The sequence below is a fragment of the Lontra canadensis genome, unplaced genomic scaffold, assembly GCF_010015895.1.
Source record: "Lontra canadensis isolate GAN:19392208 unplaced genomic scaffold, GSC_riverotter_1.0 scaffold146, whole genome shotgun sequence".
Lineage (NCBI taxonomy): Eukaryota > Metazoa > Chordata > Mammalia > Carnivora > Mustelidae > Lontra > Lontra canadensis.
In genome coordinates this window covers 1,134,950-1,152,703 of record NW_022631140.1, presented here as the reverse complement: position 1 = coordinate 1,152,703, position 17,754 = coordinate 1,134,950, and the positions used below count along the sequence as shown (strand labels likewise).

The 17,754-nt window shown below is 39.5% G+C and overlaps 1 protein-coding gene across 2 annotated transcripts in view; it reads left to right on the top strand.

Moving 5' to 3' along the window:
• The window catches only part of RBBP6 (RB binding protein 6, ubiquitin ligase), a 31,590-nt gene extending 23,048 nt beyond the window's left edge, over positions 1 to 8,542 (top strand). The window contains exons 14-18 of one of the 2 annotated variants that reach the window (XM_032843983.1): positions 883 to 951; positions 2,814 to 3,176; positions 3,465 to 3,566; positions 4,416 to 6,176; positions 6,551 to 8,542. In XM_032843983.1, coding sequence (XP_032699874.1) covers positions 883 to 951; positions 2,814 to 3,176; positions 3,465 to 3,566; positions 4,416 to 6,176; positions 6,551 to 8,120 — 3,865 coding nt within the window. In that variant the 3' untranslated portion in view covers positions 8,121 to 8,542. The remainder of the gene's footprint in view (positions 1 to 882; positions 952 to 2,813; positions 3,177 to 3,464; positions 3,567 to 4,415; positions 6,177 to 6,550) is intronic. The other variant, XM_032843984.1, reaches the window with a different exon arrangement.
• Positions 8,543 to 17,754: the final 9,212 nt, after the last annotated feature.

Genomic DNA, 17,754 nt, shown 5'->3' with positions numbered 1-17,754 from the left:
GATCTTGACAGAATCTCAGTTAATGAATAGATAAGAAGTAATTGAAAGTATTTCTTTTGAAAGAATATTTTAAATAGTAAATCACTTGTTGTGCTAATAGATTAAACTTTTTCCTAGTCTTAATAGGGATTTTTGAAATTTGATTTGAGTGAACACATACTAAGGCTACCAAACACAGAATTTCTCATTTTGAATGGTCTGTGTTTGTGAAATTTTATTGCATATTAAAGTCTGTAGGATTTTGATCTTTGTATTTGATGATGGTCTGTGGCATTAAAAATTAGTATATTTATATATGAATGGTCTTTATATAATCATTTCTGTTTCTATAATCTATATAAACAGACTGATATATTTATATGTAAACTGGCTTATAATCTAAAACTTTGATCTATTTGTTTGAAAGGTAAGTTAGATTTTTCATTTTCAAAAGTATGCTAAGTGAGAGACTTAGCAGATTGTGTCAAAAGGAATACCGAATTTGGAGACAGGTAGGCTTGGGTTGGAATCCCAGCCCCTGCACTTAACAGCTACATGACCTTGGGCCATGCAGTTTTACTCCTCGGTTGTGCAGTGCGCAACAGATTAAAGGGCTCTATTTCTCTTCTGTAACAAGTTCACAGTCACTTGTAGAATGCTAAATGAAATAGCATCTTGTGAAAAATACTGTACATTAAGGTTTAATTATTGTCACAATAGTTAATCAAAAAAAATAGTTTAAGTAGATGTAATACTTGCCCATATCTCCTCTATCTGGAACAAATTTCAGAATGAGGATTGGGGAGAGGAGAAAGTTTCTAAAATAGTTAAAATATGTGTCTTAAAGTCTACACATTAAGAGATCATGTGTTATACTCAAGCCCATTTTATCTTTCTGCACAGTTCCAATAAGCTTGGATATCTGGTTTCTCCACCGCAGCAAATTAGAAGGGGGGAGAGAAGCTGCTACAGGTAGGCTTGTTAAACATCTTGAAAAACTGTAATCTGATGGCCCGCTGAAAAATATAACACAAAGAAATTAAAGCCACAGCAGTGGCAGGGGAGGGAGGTCATTTGGTTTATGCTTATCTCACTTAAGTCCTCAGGAGTTGCCCTTGAGGCCTAGAGAAGAATAGATTATATTTAGTCTTTTAAATGATGGTTTTAGGCTACATCTTTAATATTCCTTCCCAATGACTATTTTCTCCCAGTGCACAGCAGAGTATTAGCTTACATTTACTCTTTTGAGGGTAGAAGGGAGTCATTAAGGCCCAGACAATATTAACATGAAAGTTAACTAGTTCACCTCCCAAGAGTGAAGAAGACTTGCATTTATTTCTCTTCTAGACTCCATTGTTTAAATCTTCTCTCCACCTTTTCTTTTCTAAAAGAAAAGACAAAGAGATTGTTCAGGGCTCTTTCCTGGGACAGACCAAAGCAATGTTATTCTGTGGAAGTAAGCCCTAGGTCTTAATATCTAGGTCACACCCGCCACCAGGGTAAAGGACCTCTAAATTAACTCTATAACAAGAATATATTAAGGGTATCTTTAGTGCTCTGTTGAGAATTGCTAAGTAATAACTTTGTTACTAGATCACTTGTTAATAGAAGATAATATTTACTAATTCAGACTCTGAAAAGAGGCTTAAAATCTGAACCCCTGCTGCTGCTATTTATAATTTAAAAAAAACTTTAACTTGACAGAAAGAAGCCCACCTTTTAAAGAAGCCACTATTTCCTCAATGAGGGACAATTCCGAAACGTTGGCTAGCACTGTTATTTTCACCCAACCCTTAGAAACAAAACATGGAGATTTCTAGTTGTTAATTACAAATGTCACGAGTCATACTTATTTTCTTGAGGATGAAAGGTAGAGCATAGGGAATATAATCAATGGTATTGTGATGGTGTGTTATGGTGACAGATAGTAGGTTACACTGTTAGCCTCACATAAGGTGTAGACTTAATGAATCGCTGTGTTGCACACCTGAAACTCTACTTCCAGTTTTTAAAAAATGTAACCAGAAGGGGCACCTGGGTGGCTCAGTGGGTTAAAGCCTCTGCCTTTGGCTCAGGTCGGGATCCCAGAGTCCTGGGATCGAGCCCTGCATCGGGCTCTCTGCTCAGCAGGGAGCCTGCTTCCTCCTCTTTCTCTCTGCCTATCTCTCCGCCTACTGTGATCTCTGTCTGTCAAATAAATAAAATCTTTTAAAAAATAAATAATTTAAAATGTAACCAGTTAATATAAAGTAAATCCAAAAACAAACAAAAAACCATGAAACCATTTAAAACTGTTTCTAAAGACATTTTAATGACTTCGAGAAAAGTTCATGATATATATAATGTCAGGTGAAATACGAAATTACAAATATCAAAGGTATTTTGAAGTACTACTTAGAAGGATCCTTTCCACACTTCCTGTCTCAAAGGATTATAGGAAGTGGTTTTTCTTCATTGAAAGTTTTGGCCTAAAGGGTATTCTGGGATGGTCTAGGTCAGAGAGGCATTAACCCTGTCAGTTCCTTGAAACGACGGATTAGGAAGTCACAAAAGATCATTGTGGAGTGATAATGAATCTGAACTTCATAAAAAGAACTTCTAAATATAGTGTCTCCATAGGGAGACAGCCCTGTAAACTTGTATCATCTGGGTCCCCAAGTGGCCTTAAAAATTATGTTTTCATATAAATAAGTTCCTGTGCTTATTTCGAATAGTTGTTTCTGTCCCATCCTTTGTAAGTTTGAAGGTAATTATGGACAGAAAAGACAGCTTTACTTGTCTGTCTCAGGTGATTTTAGTTTGAAGGAATAATATCTTGGAATTTGTTTCTCCAGAAGTATAAACCGCGGACGACACCACAGTGAAAGATCACAGCGAACTCAAGGCCCGTCACTACCAGCAACTCCAGTTTTTGTGCCTGTGCCACCCCCTCCTCTGTATCCACCCCCACCCCATACACTTCCTCTCCCTCCAGGTGTGCCTCCTCCACAGTTCTCTCCTCAGTTTCCTCCCGGCCAGCCGCCACCTGCTGGCTATAGTGTCCCTCCTCCAGGCTTTCCTCCAGCTCCGGCCAATTTATCGACAACTTGGGTATCGTCAGGAGTGCAGACAGCTCACTCAAATACCATCCCAACAACACAAGCACCCCCGTTGTCCAGGGAAGAATTCTATAGAGAGCAACGACGGCTAAAAGAAGAGTGAGTGTTTTAATTTGAAATTCTCCTACACTTTCATTTTCTGATGTAACATTAAACCAGGTATCTTTGGAAACATTTTCTAGTGTTTCCAGTTAGTGCAAGAAAAATCACCTACAAATTAAACCAAAGCCATACAAGCAAATTCCTCAGGGATTTAGTTATTTATAGTTTTAAAGTGGAAAACTAATGGCAATTTCATTCATTTCATTCATGATCTAATTACATTTGTCTTGTTAGTTTTCTTAAATGGTTTTTGTTAACTTTCACTCTTTAACTTTATTTTACTAGGGAAAAGAAAAAGTCCAAGCTAGATGAGTTTACAAATGATTTTGCTAAGGAATTGATGGAATACAAAAAGATTCAAAAGGAGCGTAGGCGCTCATTTTCCAGGTTAGTGTTTTGCAAGCCTTCACAACAGAATTACAAATGGGACTTTGAATATCCAGGGATTAGCTATGGATATAAATAGCATTGCACTTACGGAATTTTTCTGATTCGGTCTAGGTTTATAGAAATGGACATGTAGCTTATTTCCCAATATCTGTTTATTGAAATGTCTCAATGTAAATTCTATTGTGTAGAACTAGCAGTTATGGGGATTAAATTGCCCTTGTCCCTCAAAGTTATTCGTAGCATGAAATAATTGGGAAATGTTTGTGGAAGGAAAGAGAGAAATAGCCGAAGGATATTTCTGAGGACCCTTTTACCTGAGGCGACAGCTTCTTGCTGGAACATTAACCTGTGTAATTAAAGAAGTAGTGGTAGAATACAAATTGATTTACCGATAGAAAAACTGAATTATAAAAATTCCCTGGAAGTTTGTTTTTAAAAGAGTTATTTTTTAAGCTTACATTTGAAATGTGGTTCCTTTCAAAGCTAGACTACTGGCCAACATAGGACAAAGAAAGTACTCCTACTTAAATAATCAGATAGGAAGTAAAATTTAAACTTAATTGGCATTTTGTTTAATGTTAATTGGCTCATATAACTCACGGTACATTAATGCGCTTCACTCTCTAATTGTCAAGATTTCACTTTTGTTTTGTAACAAGTGATTGCTCTGATCTTTGTGTACTTTATTCCATTCCAGTAGAGGCCACTGTGCCTCTTTAATCATCTAAGATGAAATTTGATATAAAGAAAGATGGAACCATGAGGATAGCATGCTAGAATCTGAGTCTATATTTTATTTTGTATATATTTCTCAACTATCAACTATTGTTTTGTTTTTGTTTTTAGGTCTAAATCTCCCTATAGTGGTTCATCATACTCAAGAAGTTCATATACTTACTCTAAGTCAAGATCTGGTTCAACACGTTCACGTTCTTATTCTCGATCATTTAGCCGCTCACACTCTCGTTCCTATTCACGATCACCTCCATACCCCAGAAGAGGCAGAGGCAAGAGCCGAAATTACCGTTCACGGTCTAGATCTCATGGATATCATCGATCTAGATCAAGGTCACCCCCATATAGACGATATCATTCACGGTCAAGATCTCCTCAAGCATTTAGGGGACAATCTCCCAATAAACGTAATGTGCCTCAAGGGGAAACAGAACGTGAATATTTTAATAGATACAGAGAAGTTCCGCCACCTTATGACATGAAAGCTTATTATGGGAGGAGTGTTGACTTTAGAGACCCATTTGAAAAAGAGCGTTACCGAGAATGGGAGAGAAAATATAGAGAGTGGTATGAAAAGTATTATAAAATAGGTTATGCCACTGGAGCACAGCCTAGACCATCAGCAAATAGAGAGAACTTTTCTCCAGAGAGGTTTTTGCCTCTTAATATCAGGAATTCTCCCTTCACAAGAGGCCGCAGGGAAGATTATGCTGGTGGACAAAGTCATAGAAGTCGAAATTTAGGTGGCAGCTATCCAGAAAAGCTTTCAACAAGAGACAGTCACAATCAGAAGGACAACACAAAGTCAAAAGAGAAAGAGAGTGAAAATGCTCCGGGAGATGGTAAAGGAAACAAACATAAGAAACATAGGAAAAGAAGAAAGGGGGAGGAAAGCGAAGGCTTTCTAAACCCTGAGTTATTAGAAACTTCTAGAAAATCGAGAGAACCTACAAGTGGTGAAGAAAATAAAACAGACTCATTGTTTGTTCTCCCAAGTCGAGATGATGCTACACCTGTTAGAGATGAACCAATGGATGCTGAATCTATCACTTTTAAATCAGTGTCTGAAAAAGACAAGAGGGAGAAAGACAAACCAAAAGCAAAAGGTGATAAGACCAAACGAAAAAATGATGGCTCTACTGTGTCAAAAAAGGAAAACATTGCAAAACCTGCTAAGGGACCTCAAGAAAAACTAGACGGAGAGCGTGAAAAATCTCCTCGATCTGAACCTCCACTTAAAAAGGCCAAAGAGGAGACTCCAAAGACTGACAATGCTAAATCATCATCTTCCTCCCAAAAAGATGAAAAGATCATTGGTACCCCCAGGAAAGCTCACTCGAAGTCGGCAAAAGAACACCAAGAGACAAAACCAGTCAAAGAGGAAAAAGTAAAAAAGGATTACTCCAAAGATGTCAAATCGGAGAAGCTCACTAATAAGGACGAAAAGGCCAAGAAGCCTAGTGAAAAAAGTAAGCCACCTGACAGCAAGGGAGAAAAAAGAAAAAGAAAAACTGAAGAAAAGGGTGCAGATAAAGATTTTGAATCCTCTTCAACGAAAATCTCTAAACTAGAAGTAACTGAAATAGTGAAACCATCACCAAAGCGTAAAATGGAACCTGATATTGAAAAGATGGATAGGACCCCTGAGAAAGACAAAATTTCATCATCAACTGCCCCAGCCAAAAAAATCAAGCTCAACAGAGAAACTGGTAAGAAAATTGGAAGTACAGAAAATGTATGTAATACAAAAGAACCCTCTGAAAAATTGGAGTCAACATCTAGCAAAGTTAAACAAGAAAAAGTCAAAGGAAAGGTCAGACGAAAAGTAGCTGGAGCCGAGGGATCCAGCTCAACGCTTGTGGATTATACCAGGTAACTGATTATGGGTGGTTGGGTGTGGATGCTTGTTTTGGGAAAGAATTTAATTTTATCAATGCTTGTACTTCTAAAGTGTAATATGTTAATTAAAAAGGGGTTAGGCTGCTTAATTCCTGTCTTTAAAGAAAGGAGTTGAAGGTGGTTAAATTTTGTGAATGAGCCACATTTTTTTTTTTTTTTTACACAATACTACATTTAAATCATTTAATCTCTTATCAGAATAAGGGCATTGGCTTTTGAGCATTAAAAGGACATTTATGGTTAAGGTAGCCTTTTTATACTTAGTAGTGTTCAGTAGTAGGTAAATTCTTCATTAAATTCATCACAGATTAACAGCATTTTAATTTTTTTTTTTTTTTTTTTTTTAGTACGAGCTCAACTGGAGGCAGTCCTGTGCGGAAATCTGAAGAGAAAACAGATACAAAACGAACTGTCATTAAAACTATGGAAGAATATAATAATGACAATACAGCTCCTGCTGAAGATGTTATTATTATGATTCAGGTTCCTCAGTCCAAATGGGATAAAGATGACTTTGAATCTGAAGAAGAAGATGTTAAGACCACACAGCCTGTGTCAAGTGTAGGAAAACCTGCCAGTGTTATTAAAAATGTCAGCACTAAACCATTAAATACAGTCAAGTATACTGAAAAAGAAAGTGAGTCATCAGAGAAAATTCAGAAACTCACCAAGGAAGTGAGCCATGAACTTATACAGCATGAGATCAAAAGTTCAAAAAACTCTGCATCCAGTGAAAAGGGGAAGACCAAAGATCGAGATCATTCAGTATTGGAGAAGGAAAACCCTGAGAAGAGGAAGAACAGCACTCAGCCAGAGAAGGATAGTAATGTGGACCGTCTGAATGAACAAGGAAATTTTAAAAGTCTGTCTCAATCTTCCAAAGAGACAAGAACTTCAGATAAGCATGATTCCGTTCGAGGTTCTTCAACTAAAGACTTTACCCCCAACAGAGACAAAAAAACCGACTATGACAACAGAGAATACTCAAGTTCCAAACGTAGAGAGGAAAGAAATGAATTAACAAGAAGGAAAGACTCTCCTTCTCGAAGTAAAGATTCTGCATCTGGACAGAAAACTAAGCCAAGGGAGGAGAGAGATTTGCCCAAAAAAGGAACAGGAGATTCCAAAAAGAGCAATTCCAGTCCTTCAAGAGAGAAAAAACCTCATGATCACAAAGCCACTTATGATACAAAACGCCCAAGTGAAGAGACAAAACCTGTAGATAAAAATCCTTGTAAAGATCGTGAGAAGCACACATTAGAAGCAAGGAACAATAAAGAGTCAAGTGGCAATAAATTACCATGTGTGCTTAACCCACCAGACCCACAGACTGAAAAAGAGCAAGTTCCTGGGCAGACTGACAAGAATGCGGTGAAGCCAAAACCACAGTTAAGTCACTCCTCCCGACTTTCCTCCGACTTAACTAGAGAGACTGATGAAGCTGCTTTTGAACCAGACTATAATGAAAGTGACAGTGAAAGCAATGTGTCTGTGAAAGAGGAGGAAACTTCGGGAAAAGTTTCTAAGGAAGTGAAAGAGAAAATCGTGGAGAAAGCAAAAGACAGCGTGGACCCGGCAGCAGGCGGCCAGATAAGCACAGCCAGGAGCCAGAGCCAGAGCAGCCCTAGTGTTAGTCCAAGTCGAAGTCATAGCCCTTCTGGAAGCCAGACCCGAAGCCACAGCAGTAGTGCCAGCTCTGCAGAGAGTCAGGACAGCAAGAAGAAGAAGAAAAAAAAGGAAAAGAAAAAGCACAAGAAGCATAAAAAACATAAGAAGCATAAGAAGCATGCGGGCACTGAAGTAGAATTGGAAAAAAGCCAAAAACACAAACACAAGAAAAAGAAGTCCAAGAAGAGCAAAGATAAAGAAAAGGAGAAGGAGAAAGATGACCAAAAAGTGAAATCTGTCCCTGTATAAAAGGACAGATTTTAAAAATTGACTTAATTACTAAGTCATCTGTATTAAATTTTGTTATAATGTAAAGAGATTCAAGCCTTGTAAATAATGATATGGAAGACCCTGTGCTGCACTTAAAATATTGCTGCTTGATTATTTGATTTTTACATCAGAGCTTTATAACACGAACTTTTGTACAGAATTGTGAGTTGTGACCATGTAACATGAGAGGTTTTGCTAGGGCCTATTATTTTTAACCACCATTAATTAGTTGGGGTGGAGTTTACTGTACTGTGAAATTTTCACATTTGAATTTTTTTAATTGCCTGGCAAAAGCTGGTATCAGTTCTAAAATATCAGCAGAATGATTTGCTGAATTCATTACAACCCCGTTATGTCACTTTTTGATTACAATAAAAGTTTTCAGTAAACTTTTCAAATGTCGAATATTTGTGGGTTTTTTTTGAAGGAAGTGTGTCATGTCTCTTCCCCCTTCCATTTCCTCATTTAAAATAGCCTTTGAGCCTGTAGTAGATGTTGCACCAAATAAACAAAATTAGGAAGTAAACGTGGTAGATAAACTTCCATCAGTGGGCTGGTGGTAGGTGGCCAGAAATAAGAAATCAGGATTAGTTGGAGAATTGGTTGGAAAAAATCAAGGGTCGTGAATATATATAGTAATTCGAAGTTTGGACTTAAATTTTAGCGATGAGGAATTGTGGTTTATGATTCTGTCTTCTTGAAACCCTGATAAATGAGTGTTAAAGTCCTTGATAAAGTGCCAGCTAAAACAAACAGCCTTGAGCATCTGGTCTGCCGCATTGACAAGAGCAAGCGGCAGCAGGTCTAGGAGCACTAGGGTCGACTGATGGGCTCTTCCTTTGTGGCTGGGGTTCAGAAGTTATCGTAGGCATTGAAAAGCTATTGGAAGGGTTGGGGGAGTTAGGGTAAGAATGGTATCTCCAAAACAGCTGTATAAACAGCGATCAAGATGACAGCAGCTAGGAGGAGGAAAAGAGACCAGGTCCAGTCTGAGGGTGGTCCCAGGTACCCCTGGACTGTTAGTGGGAGAGGAAGGGGTCTACATTAGCAACTTGGCTCTACGAACCTCCTGTGTCCATGCCTTGTCAGGATTTCCAGACTGGGCCCTGTGGACAGTGTACAAAAATACTGTTGTGTTTTTAATGCAACTTTTTTTTTTCTTTTTTAAAGACTTTATCTATTTTATTTGACAGAGATCACAAGTAGGCAGAGGCAGGCAGAGAGAGAGGAGGAAGCAGGCTCCCCGCTGAGCAGAGAGACCGATGCGGGATTTGATCCCAGGACCCTGGGATCATGACCCAAGCCCAATGCAGAGGCTTTAACCCACTGAGCCACCCAGACACCCCTTTAATGCAACTTTTAATATTTAAAAGAAAGAAATGATTTAAAGAGATTAATGTGGGTGTCATAAATGTTGACCTCATGAGAGCCATCCAGGACCGAGTTAAGCTTGTTACATGGTTGTCAAAATAAGTGTGTTAAAGTAAGTTAAATGAAACCAACTTTCCTTTAGAGGGCTCTGTCATTGGGGATGAAGGTGTCTGTTGTGCCCCCTCGCGGCCCCACAACACATAGGACCACTTCTACTCTGAGGTACTCCAGCTAGGCTACCCTCTTCATTCGTACTAATCAGGACCCCAGATTTAGATTGTATCTCTCACATTGACTGAGGATTTTAGCACCCAGGACTCTGTAGCATTAACTTCATCAGGTGAGGTCAGTTTCCTTACCTAGTTAGGCTCCCGGCCTCTATAATCTTAATCTCAACGGACTTCACTTTAACAGCAGTCCACTCCTGGGACAGTTTTCCAGAGTTCATCATCTGTGGCCATTTGGCTCTTAAGTTTAAAATCAATCTTTCTTCTACAGCCTGGTCTTCCAGCTCCATCCTCTACTGGCCTTACTTAGGCCCGAGGTTTTAACTCCTCCCTTACTCTTCCTACTGCCTCTTCCTTTCTGTGATTGCCTGAACCCCATCATTCCCACCACACGACACCTCAGACCTGCTCCCCCTTCTCCATCTTCCTGAAGCTTAACTCCCAAACCTCAATAAGGGGGCTGAATGGGCTGCTTAGTGAAATTAAGGGCTTGAAAGAAATTGTAAGAAGTAACGGCCAGGCACTGTGCTAGGTGCTTGTATTTATTTGATCCTCAAAAACTCTAGTTTTGATATCTGATACTACTTTGAGTGGGAAATTCCACTGCCTATAAAGATTCAGTCCAGCCTTGGGTGCCTCACTAGTCCACCTCACCCCTGCCATGTAGAGAGGAGTGGGACATAACACATTAAGACTCACTCACTTTTGCTGGACCCCAGAAATGCCGTGTTCTATCTACTTGTCTTCTACACTTGGCTGTTTTTGTCTGGCTGGAGTTTCTTCCTCCTCTGCCTGTCTCAGTTTCCTATCCACTCTTCAAGAATTAGCTTGCTTTTTTTTTTTCTTTTTAAACTGTTCCCTCACAGTGCCTGCCAGCCCATCCCCATCCAAACATACCCGAGATGGAATAGCATCACTGAGTGTGCTGTGAGGACACTCCAGTTGTTTTCTGTGGGCTCTGGTTTTCTTGTTCAATAGACTGAGAGCCTCAAAACCAATGTGGGGTTTATATTCCAGAAGCCAAACCACGCCTTGCATATAATGTTTGAATTGATAAGATGAAGGAACTTTTTTTAGCCTGAAGTTAAATTTTGCAAACTTCCTGGAAACTAGCAGTATGTCAACATTTTAAGGGAGGAAAATAATTTTTGAGCTACTATAGACTTGGAAGATCGTATCCTTCCAGTAACCAGATGATTCAGTGTGCCAAGGATATTGCAATGCCCTACAATCAGGGACCTAAGAATAACTCCTTTGCTAGTCTCAGCATGCCAAATGAAGAGCGCTAAATCCCCTCCAAAATTTGTAAGCCTGGGATTTCAGAGTTAGAAAGCTAGTTAATGGTTTATTCATCCCGATTTGTGCAAGTGTCCCCATCTGTTTTGTCCACTTTTTCCTGTCTTTAACTCCTTTAATGAATGCTGTTCTATTGTACAAAACTACATGGAACAAAACTTCTGGTTTGAAGCAAGCTCTTTCTTCTCTGAGCCCTTTTATACTGCTGCTATTTATGTAAGCCAGTTTCAGCTGGTCTCTTAACAAAGTCTCACTAATATGTAGGTACGTGTATATATAGTGTGCTCTGCTTTCTCTTTTTATATATCACAAACAGGTCCTTTTGGCATTAACGTTTTTCATTAGTTTTAAGAATTGCAAATGGTCATGAAAAAGTTGAATAACGTAAGCCACTTAAATCCTTAAAGGGTAATGTGGCTTTGCTGTGTGTGACTAATGGTTCAGCACACTAATATGAAAAATGAGGTTAACATGAATGTTCAGAGATTTCATGAGAATTCCTTTCAGTAATGTAGTCTAAACACTCCATCAAGGCTTCCCTTTGTTATAGGCTTCTGAGATTTTTTAAGATCATGTTAAAAGGACTTTTAAAGAATAGCTATTGCTAATTTATATAGTTCAGAAACAAAATAAAACCAAAAAACTACTGGTTGCTGGACAGTGATCCCATTTGAAAATCCACACCAGAATGAATCTTGCTTTTCCACCCAGAAATGTGGCTACTTAGTAATTTGCTACGAAGCTGGCTTGGCCAGTGTGGATCTTTTATAATTTAGTTCTTCATTTTTAAAGTCTAGAGTAGTAAGAGACACTAGCAAAAGAATGGACATACCTTTAAAATTCAAAATAGTTTTTGTAGAAACACTGATACCTTAAATTTTTGGTAAATATTTATAAATCTGTTTTAATCTTGGGTTAATGACCTGTAAGTAGATCTGGTAGACTGATTCCTTTTCATGTCCTGAAACTTAAAACTAATAAAAACAAGTTAGATGAAAAGTGAACATGGTAGAACATGGTAGGTATCAGTGGTAGAGTCCAGGGAAAGGCTGGGAGGGGGAGACAGCCAGAAATGTGGAATTTTGCCACATCTTAAAAGTTGTGTTTTTGTTTTTGTGTTTGTTTTTAAGAACTAAAGACAGATGCCCAGAATTCTCTTCCTTGAGAAAGGAACTGGCCTCTTGGGAAGTGCAAATAGAAGATCTTGGGCAATATGAACGCCTCATACTCTGGAGGGACAATGGTAGGTTATGAAGCACGCAAGGAATACTCCCTTTGTGGTCAATATGATGGAAATTGCGCAAAGGAAACCTGAAGCATAAGCTACAACGTTGATGGGGATAGAGGAAGCTTCCATCCAAAAATAGATTGGCTGTATGTGGTCTCATGCCAGGAAGGAGGTCAAACAACAAGAAGCCTCTTTCCCCTGGCTATTAGAGTTTGCCGGGGGGAGGGGGTCGTGGGGAAGATACACAATTTTCAAATCATGATAGTGTCTCTACTAGAACAGGTAGACAAATTGTGGAATTTGGAATTGGCCCAAATAGGGGCGCCTGGGTGGCTCAGTGGGTTAAAGCCTCTGCCTTTGGCTCGAGTCATGATTCTAGGGTCCTGGGATCAAGCAGGGAGCCTGCTTCCCCCTCTCTCTGCCTCTCTGCCTACTTGTGACCTCTCTCTTTCTCTGTCAAATAAATAAATAACATCTTAAAAAAAAAAAAAAAGAAATTGGCCCAAATAAAAATGTTTGATGACAGTTTCAGCATAAATAAACACGAAAAAGGCCCATTTTTCAGTAAGTAGCTTTGAGAAAACTGGATTACCATTTAGAGAAAAACTTTTCCACACCTGAAAATTCTAGATGGAGTCAATCTTTTTATCCACAGTTTTATTTTACATAACCCAAGTGTTTGGTCAGTTTTCCTTTTCCTAGGATCAACTTCTCTTTAACCGATTAGGTCTTTATTTTTTCAAGCTGGCCAGTCAACTGGCAACCCAAGATCTTCCCCAATATTTCTGAGAATGCTTGTGAGATATGGTTTATCTTGGTCTGCCCCTTTCTGATTCCCTGACATTTATTCCTGGTGCTGATTTTTCTCTTTGGATCTCACTATGGTAGAGTCTCGGTCTTCATTAAGTTTTATGACATTTCCCTCAGAATACATCACATCCTCTCACTTACCTGTGTTCAATGTCTTTACTTCTTTTCTGTCCTACGCCATAGGCACTCCATCTTTTACGGTACTTTTCTGAGCCAAGAAACAACTCCCCCTGTGATGAATTATACCATTAGAGAGCAGAAGAAGCTGCAGGCAGTTCTTTAAAATAGCAACTCTTTTCTCCCCTCTACAATTTTTAAAAATTACAAACTCAACTATTACACAGAATACAAATGGCCAATTGACATTTGAAAAGGTTAAATGTCACGGGCAATAAAAATGCCAGTAAAACAGAGTTCCATTGCCTTCAGGCATTTAGCGTTACCTGCAAGTGTAAAACCAGCCCAGTTCTCCCTCCTCCTACCACCTTGGCATTTCCGTCAGCATTTGTGGGGGTTACCTTTTCACTCCGTTTCTCAGATCATAATATGCATCCTTAGTTTGCAGGCTTTTAAAATGTGTTCTGCTTTTATTTCTCACAAAGCCCTACGTCGCTTAAAAAGTCATAAAGTTCTTCTCGACATAAAGTGCTTGAGCCTCCTGCCCCAACCCCACTGCACCCTGACTCCGATGACTTCCGATGCTATCAATTCCAACTCTCCTAGTTCTTTCTTTAAAAACAAAACAAAAACTTTCTGACTATAAAAAGTGAACTATGGTGAGTGCTATGAAGTGTGTAAACCTGGCGATTCACAGACCTGTACCCCTGGGGATAAAAATACATTATATGTTTATAAAAACTTTTTTTAATTAATTAAAAAATAAATTAAAAAAATAAATTTAAAAATTTTTTTTTAATTTTTAGGCAAAAAAAACGTGAACTCTTACTTTGAGTTTTCAATGTCAAGTATTAGCTACTACTGACTTTAGCTCCTCCTCTCCCTCCCCACCCCACCCCCACACATGTATGTTCATCCATCCTCCAAATAGAAGTTCCCCCTCACGCTACATTGAAATGGTGTGGGCATTGTGTCTTGGGGCTCCTGGCTGGCTCAGTAGGTAGGACATTCAACTCTTGATCTCAGGGTCTCGGGGTTATGAGTTCAAGTCCCATGTTGGGTGTAAGGCTTACTTTAAAAAAAAAAAAAAGATGTTGGGAAACATTATGTCTTTACATCTGTAGTTCAAAATCAAGTCATTCGTTATATTAGGATTCTTTTTCCTGTAAAATTTTGGTTTCCCTGGAATTAATAACGGACTTATTTGTAAAAGTGTTTCAGGTCCTATGGATTACCAAAAAATATACATCTCTCCTCAGTCTATTCAAATGAATCAAGTGGTCTTTCAGTTTTATCTTTCTTTCTTCTGATAAGTCTCCTATAAAAATTGGTTGTCCACTAGGCCAGCCACACAGCTCCCACCCTGCAAGCTTCTTCACTGCCATCCTGGGGGTTTTCCTCACCCTCTCGCTGCTGCAGGTCATCCTGTATCTTTCTATTTCCAGGTGGGCTGCCTCATTCGGGGTGAAGGGCACATGCTTTAGCAGATTCTTGGGAAGGGCTGCATGAAGAGGTACATTTTTTTGAGATCCTACAATATCGAGAATGTTCTCACTCCACCCCACACTTGATTTACGTTTTGGGTACAGAATCTTAGGTTGGAAATTATTTTCTCTCACACTTGCAGACATGGCTCCTAATAAGCTTCCAGCATAGCTGATAAGGACTTCAAAGGCACTGTGACTCCTAATTCATTTTTGTGACTTTTTTTCTCCCCCAGGATACTTTTGGGAACTTCCTTTTTTTTTTTTTTTTAAAGATTTTCTTTATTTCTTGGACACAGAGAGAAAGACAGTGAGAGAGACAATACAAGCAGGGGGGTTGGGAATGGGAGACTCAGGTTTCCCCGCTGAGCAGGGAGCCGGATGTGGGGCTCAATCCTAGGATCCTGGGATCATGACCTGAGCTGAAGGCGGATGCTTAATGACTGAGCCACCCAGGTTCCCCTGGGAACTTCTTTGATCCTGAGTACGTTAAAAATCTGATGATGTGTGTTGATGTGAGCCTGTTTAAAATTTTTAAAATTTTTATTTGACTGATCACAAGTAGGCAGAGAGGCAGGCAGAGAGAGGGGAAGGGAAGCAGATTCCCTGCTGAGCAGAGAGCCCGATGCAGGCTTGCTCTCAGGACTCTGGGATCATGACCTGAGCCGAAGGCAGAGGCTTTAACCCACTGAACCACCCAGGCGCCCCATGATGTGAGCCTTTTAAAATTTATCTTCCTGGGTGCCTGAGTGGCTCAGTTGGTTGAGCGACTGCCTTTGGCTCAGGTCATGATCCTGGACTTCTAGGATCGAGTCCCGCATCGGGCTCCCAGCTCCTTGGGGAGTCTGCTTCTCCCTCTGACCTTCTCCTCTCTCATGCTCTCTCTCACTCATTCTCCCTCAAATAAATAAATAAAATCTTTAAAAAAAATAAAATAAAATTTATCTTCCTGAGTATTCTATGAGCCCCTTCAATCTGGAGACTCAGGTCTTTCAGTTCTAGAAACCATCTTTTATTACTTGTGGGATAACATTCCCAATGTCTTTCTGGGACATTTCATATATATATATAGAGAGAGAGAGAGAGAGAGAGAGGGAGATGCTTAACTGCCTGAGCCACCCAGTCACACCTGGGACATATTATTCAGATGTTAGTTTTCCTGAACTGATTCTCTGATTTTCTTACCTCTTTTCTCCTATTTTCCATACCTGTTTTTGTGAAGTTTCCTCAACATATTCCAATTTTGGGCTCTTGAGTGGTTTAGTTGGTTAAGTGTCTGCCTTCAGCTCAGGTAATAATCTCAGGGTCCTGGGATTTAGCCCCACGTCAGGCTCTCTGCTCAGTGGGGAGGCTGCTTCTCCCTCTCCCTCTGTCTCTCCCCACTGTTTGTGCTCTCTCTCACCCTCTCTCTTTCAAATAAACTTTTTAAAAAAATCTTTAAAAAGACAAAAAAAATCTAATTTTTATTTCTGTTAGCATATTTATAATCTCTCAGAATTTTTTTTTTGTTTTCTTGTTCCCTTTTTTATAATCTCCTGTTCTTTTTTCATGGGTATAATAGGGTTGGTGAAGATGTGATAACATTTTCCTTTTATGGAAAGTTATTTAAAAAATCTTAATTCAAGGGGCACCTGGGTGGCTCAGTGGGTTAAAGCCTCTGCCTTCGACTCAGGTCATGATCTTGGGGTCCCTGGGATCAAGCCCCGAGTCATCCGGCTCTCTCTGCTTGACAGGGAGCCTTTCTGTTTACTTGTGTCTGTCAAATAAATAAATAAATAAATAAGATCTTTTAAAAAGGGGGCATCTGTGTGGCTCAGTGGGTTAAGCCTCTGCCTTCGGCTCAGGTCATGATCCCAGGGTCCTGGGATCGAGCCCTGCTTCGGGCTCTCTGCTCAGCAGGGAGCCTGCTTCCCCCTCCCCCTTTGCCTGCTTCTCTGCCTACTTGTGATCTCTCTCTCTGTCAAATAAATAAATAAATAATCTTTTTTTAAAAATCTTTTTTAAAAAATCTTGTTTCCAGTACAGTTAACATACAGCATTCTCTTAGTTTCAGATGTACAATACAGTGATTCAGCAGGTCCCTACATTACTCAGTGCCCATCATGATAGGTGTACTCGCAAGCATTTTTCTTGGACTAGTTTCCCCAGGAAGGAATTCTCCACTCTTCAGAGTGGGCTAGAGGAGGAGTATATAGTATATGGTATAATTACCAACCTGACTACCAGGAGCTTTTTTGGAGATAAGTAGGCTCTGTTAAGTATAAAGGCTTAGCACTTGATCTCCCTGATTTAATTACAGCAGTCCTGCCTAGAGCTATGCCTGATGTCCTCAAATGCAGAGGCTCTCCCGTTCAGCGGTTTTCCTAAGGGCTGCGTACTGGAATTACCTGGGGAGCTTTAGCGAATCCCGAAGACCGCCTAGATGCCACCCCCAGAGTTTCTGATTTAATACATCAGGTATAACCTGAACATCAGGCTGCTTAGAATCTCCCAGGTGATTCCAACACACACCCAAAGCTGGGAACCACTGCTGGAGTTGCAACCCTCCAAAGATTTAGCTTCCAATCTTCTGCCAGAGTGAGCAGATTGATGTTCTCCCTTTTGGCTCTCCTTGCATTGCTGCTCTCAGGAGTACTTGCTATCAATGTATTCTGCTGGCGTTTCTAAGCAATCTTCTCCTAACCCAAATTCAAAAAGCTTACTCCCATGTTCTTTTTCTAAAAACTTTGTATCTGTGGTTCTATGCTTAGACCGATGATCCAGTTTTAAAACAGCTTTACTGAGATCTATTTCACACACCATAAAAATCACACCTCTCATGTATATGATTCAGTGGTTTGGGATTTGTGTTTCTCTAATAACTGATGATGTTAAGCATCTTTCCATGAGCTAACTGGTCATTTGCATATCTTTTTATTTTTCCAGAAATGTCGATTCAGATCCTCTGCTCGTTTTTTTTTCCCCTAGGGCTGTTTGTCTTTTTATTTGTTGAGTTGCACAAGTTCTTATATAGTCTGGATAGAAGTCCCTTATCAGATACATATTTGTGAATATCTTCTCCCATTCTGTGGATTGTCTTT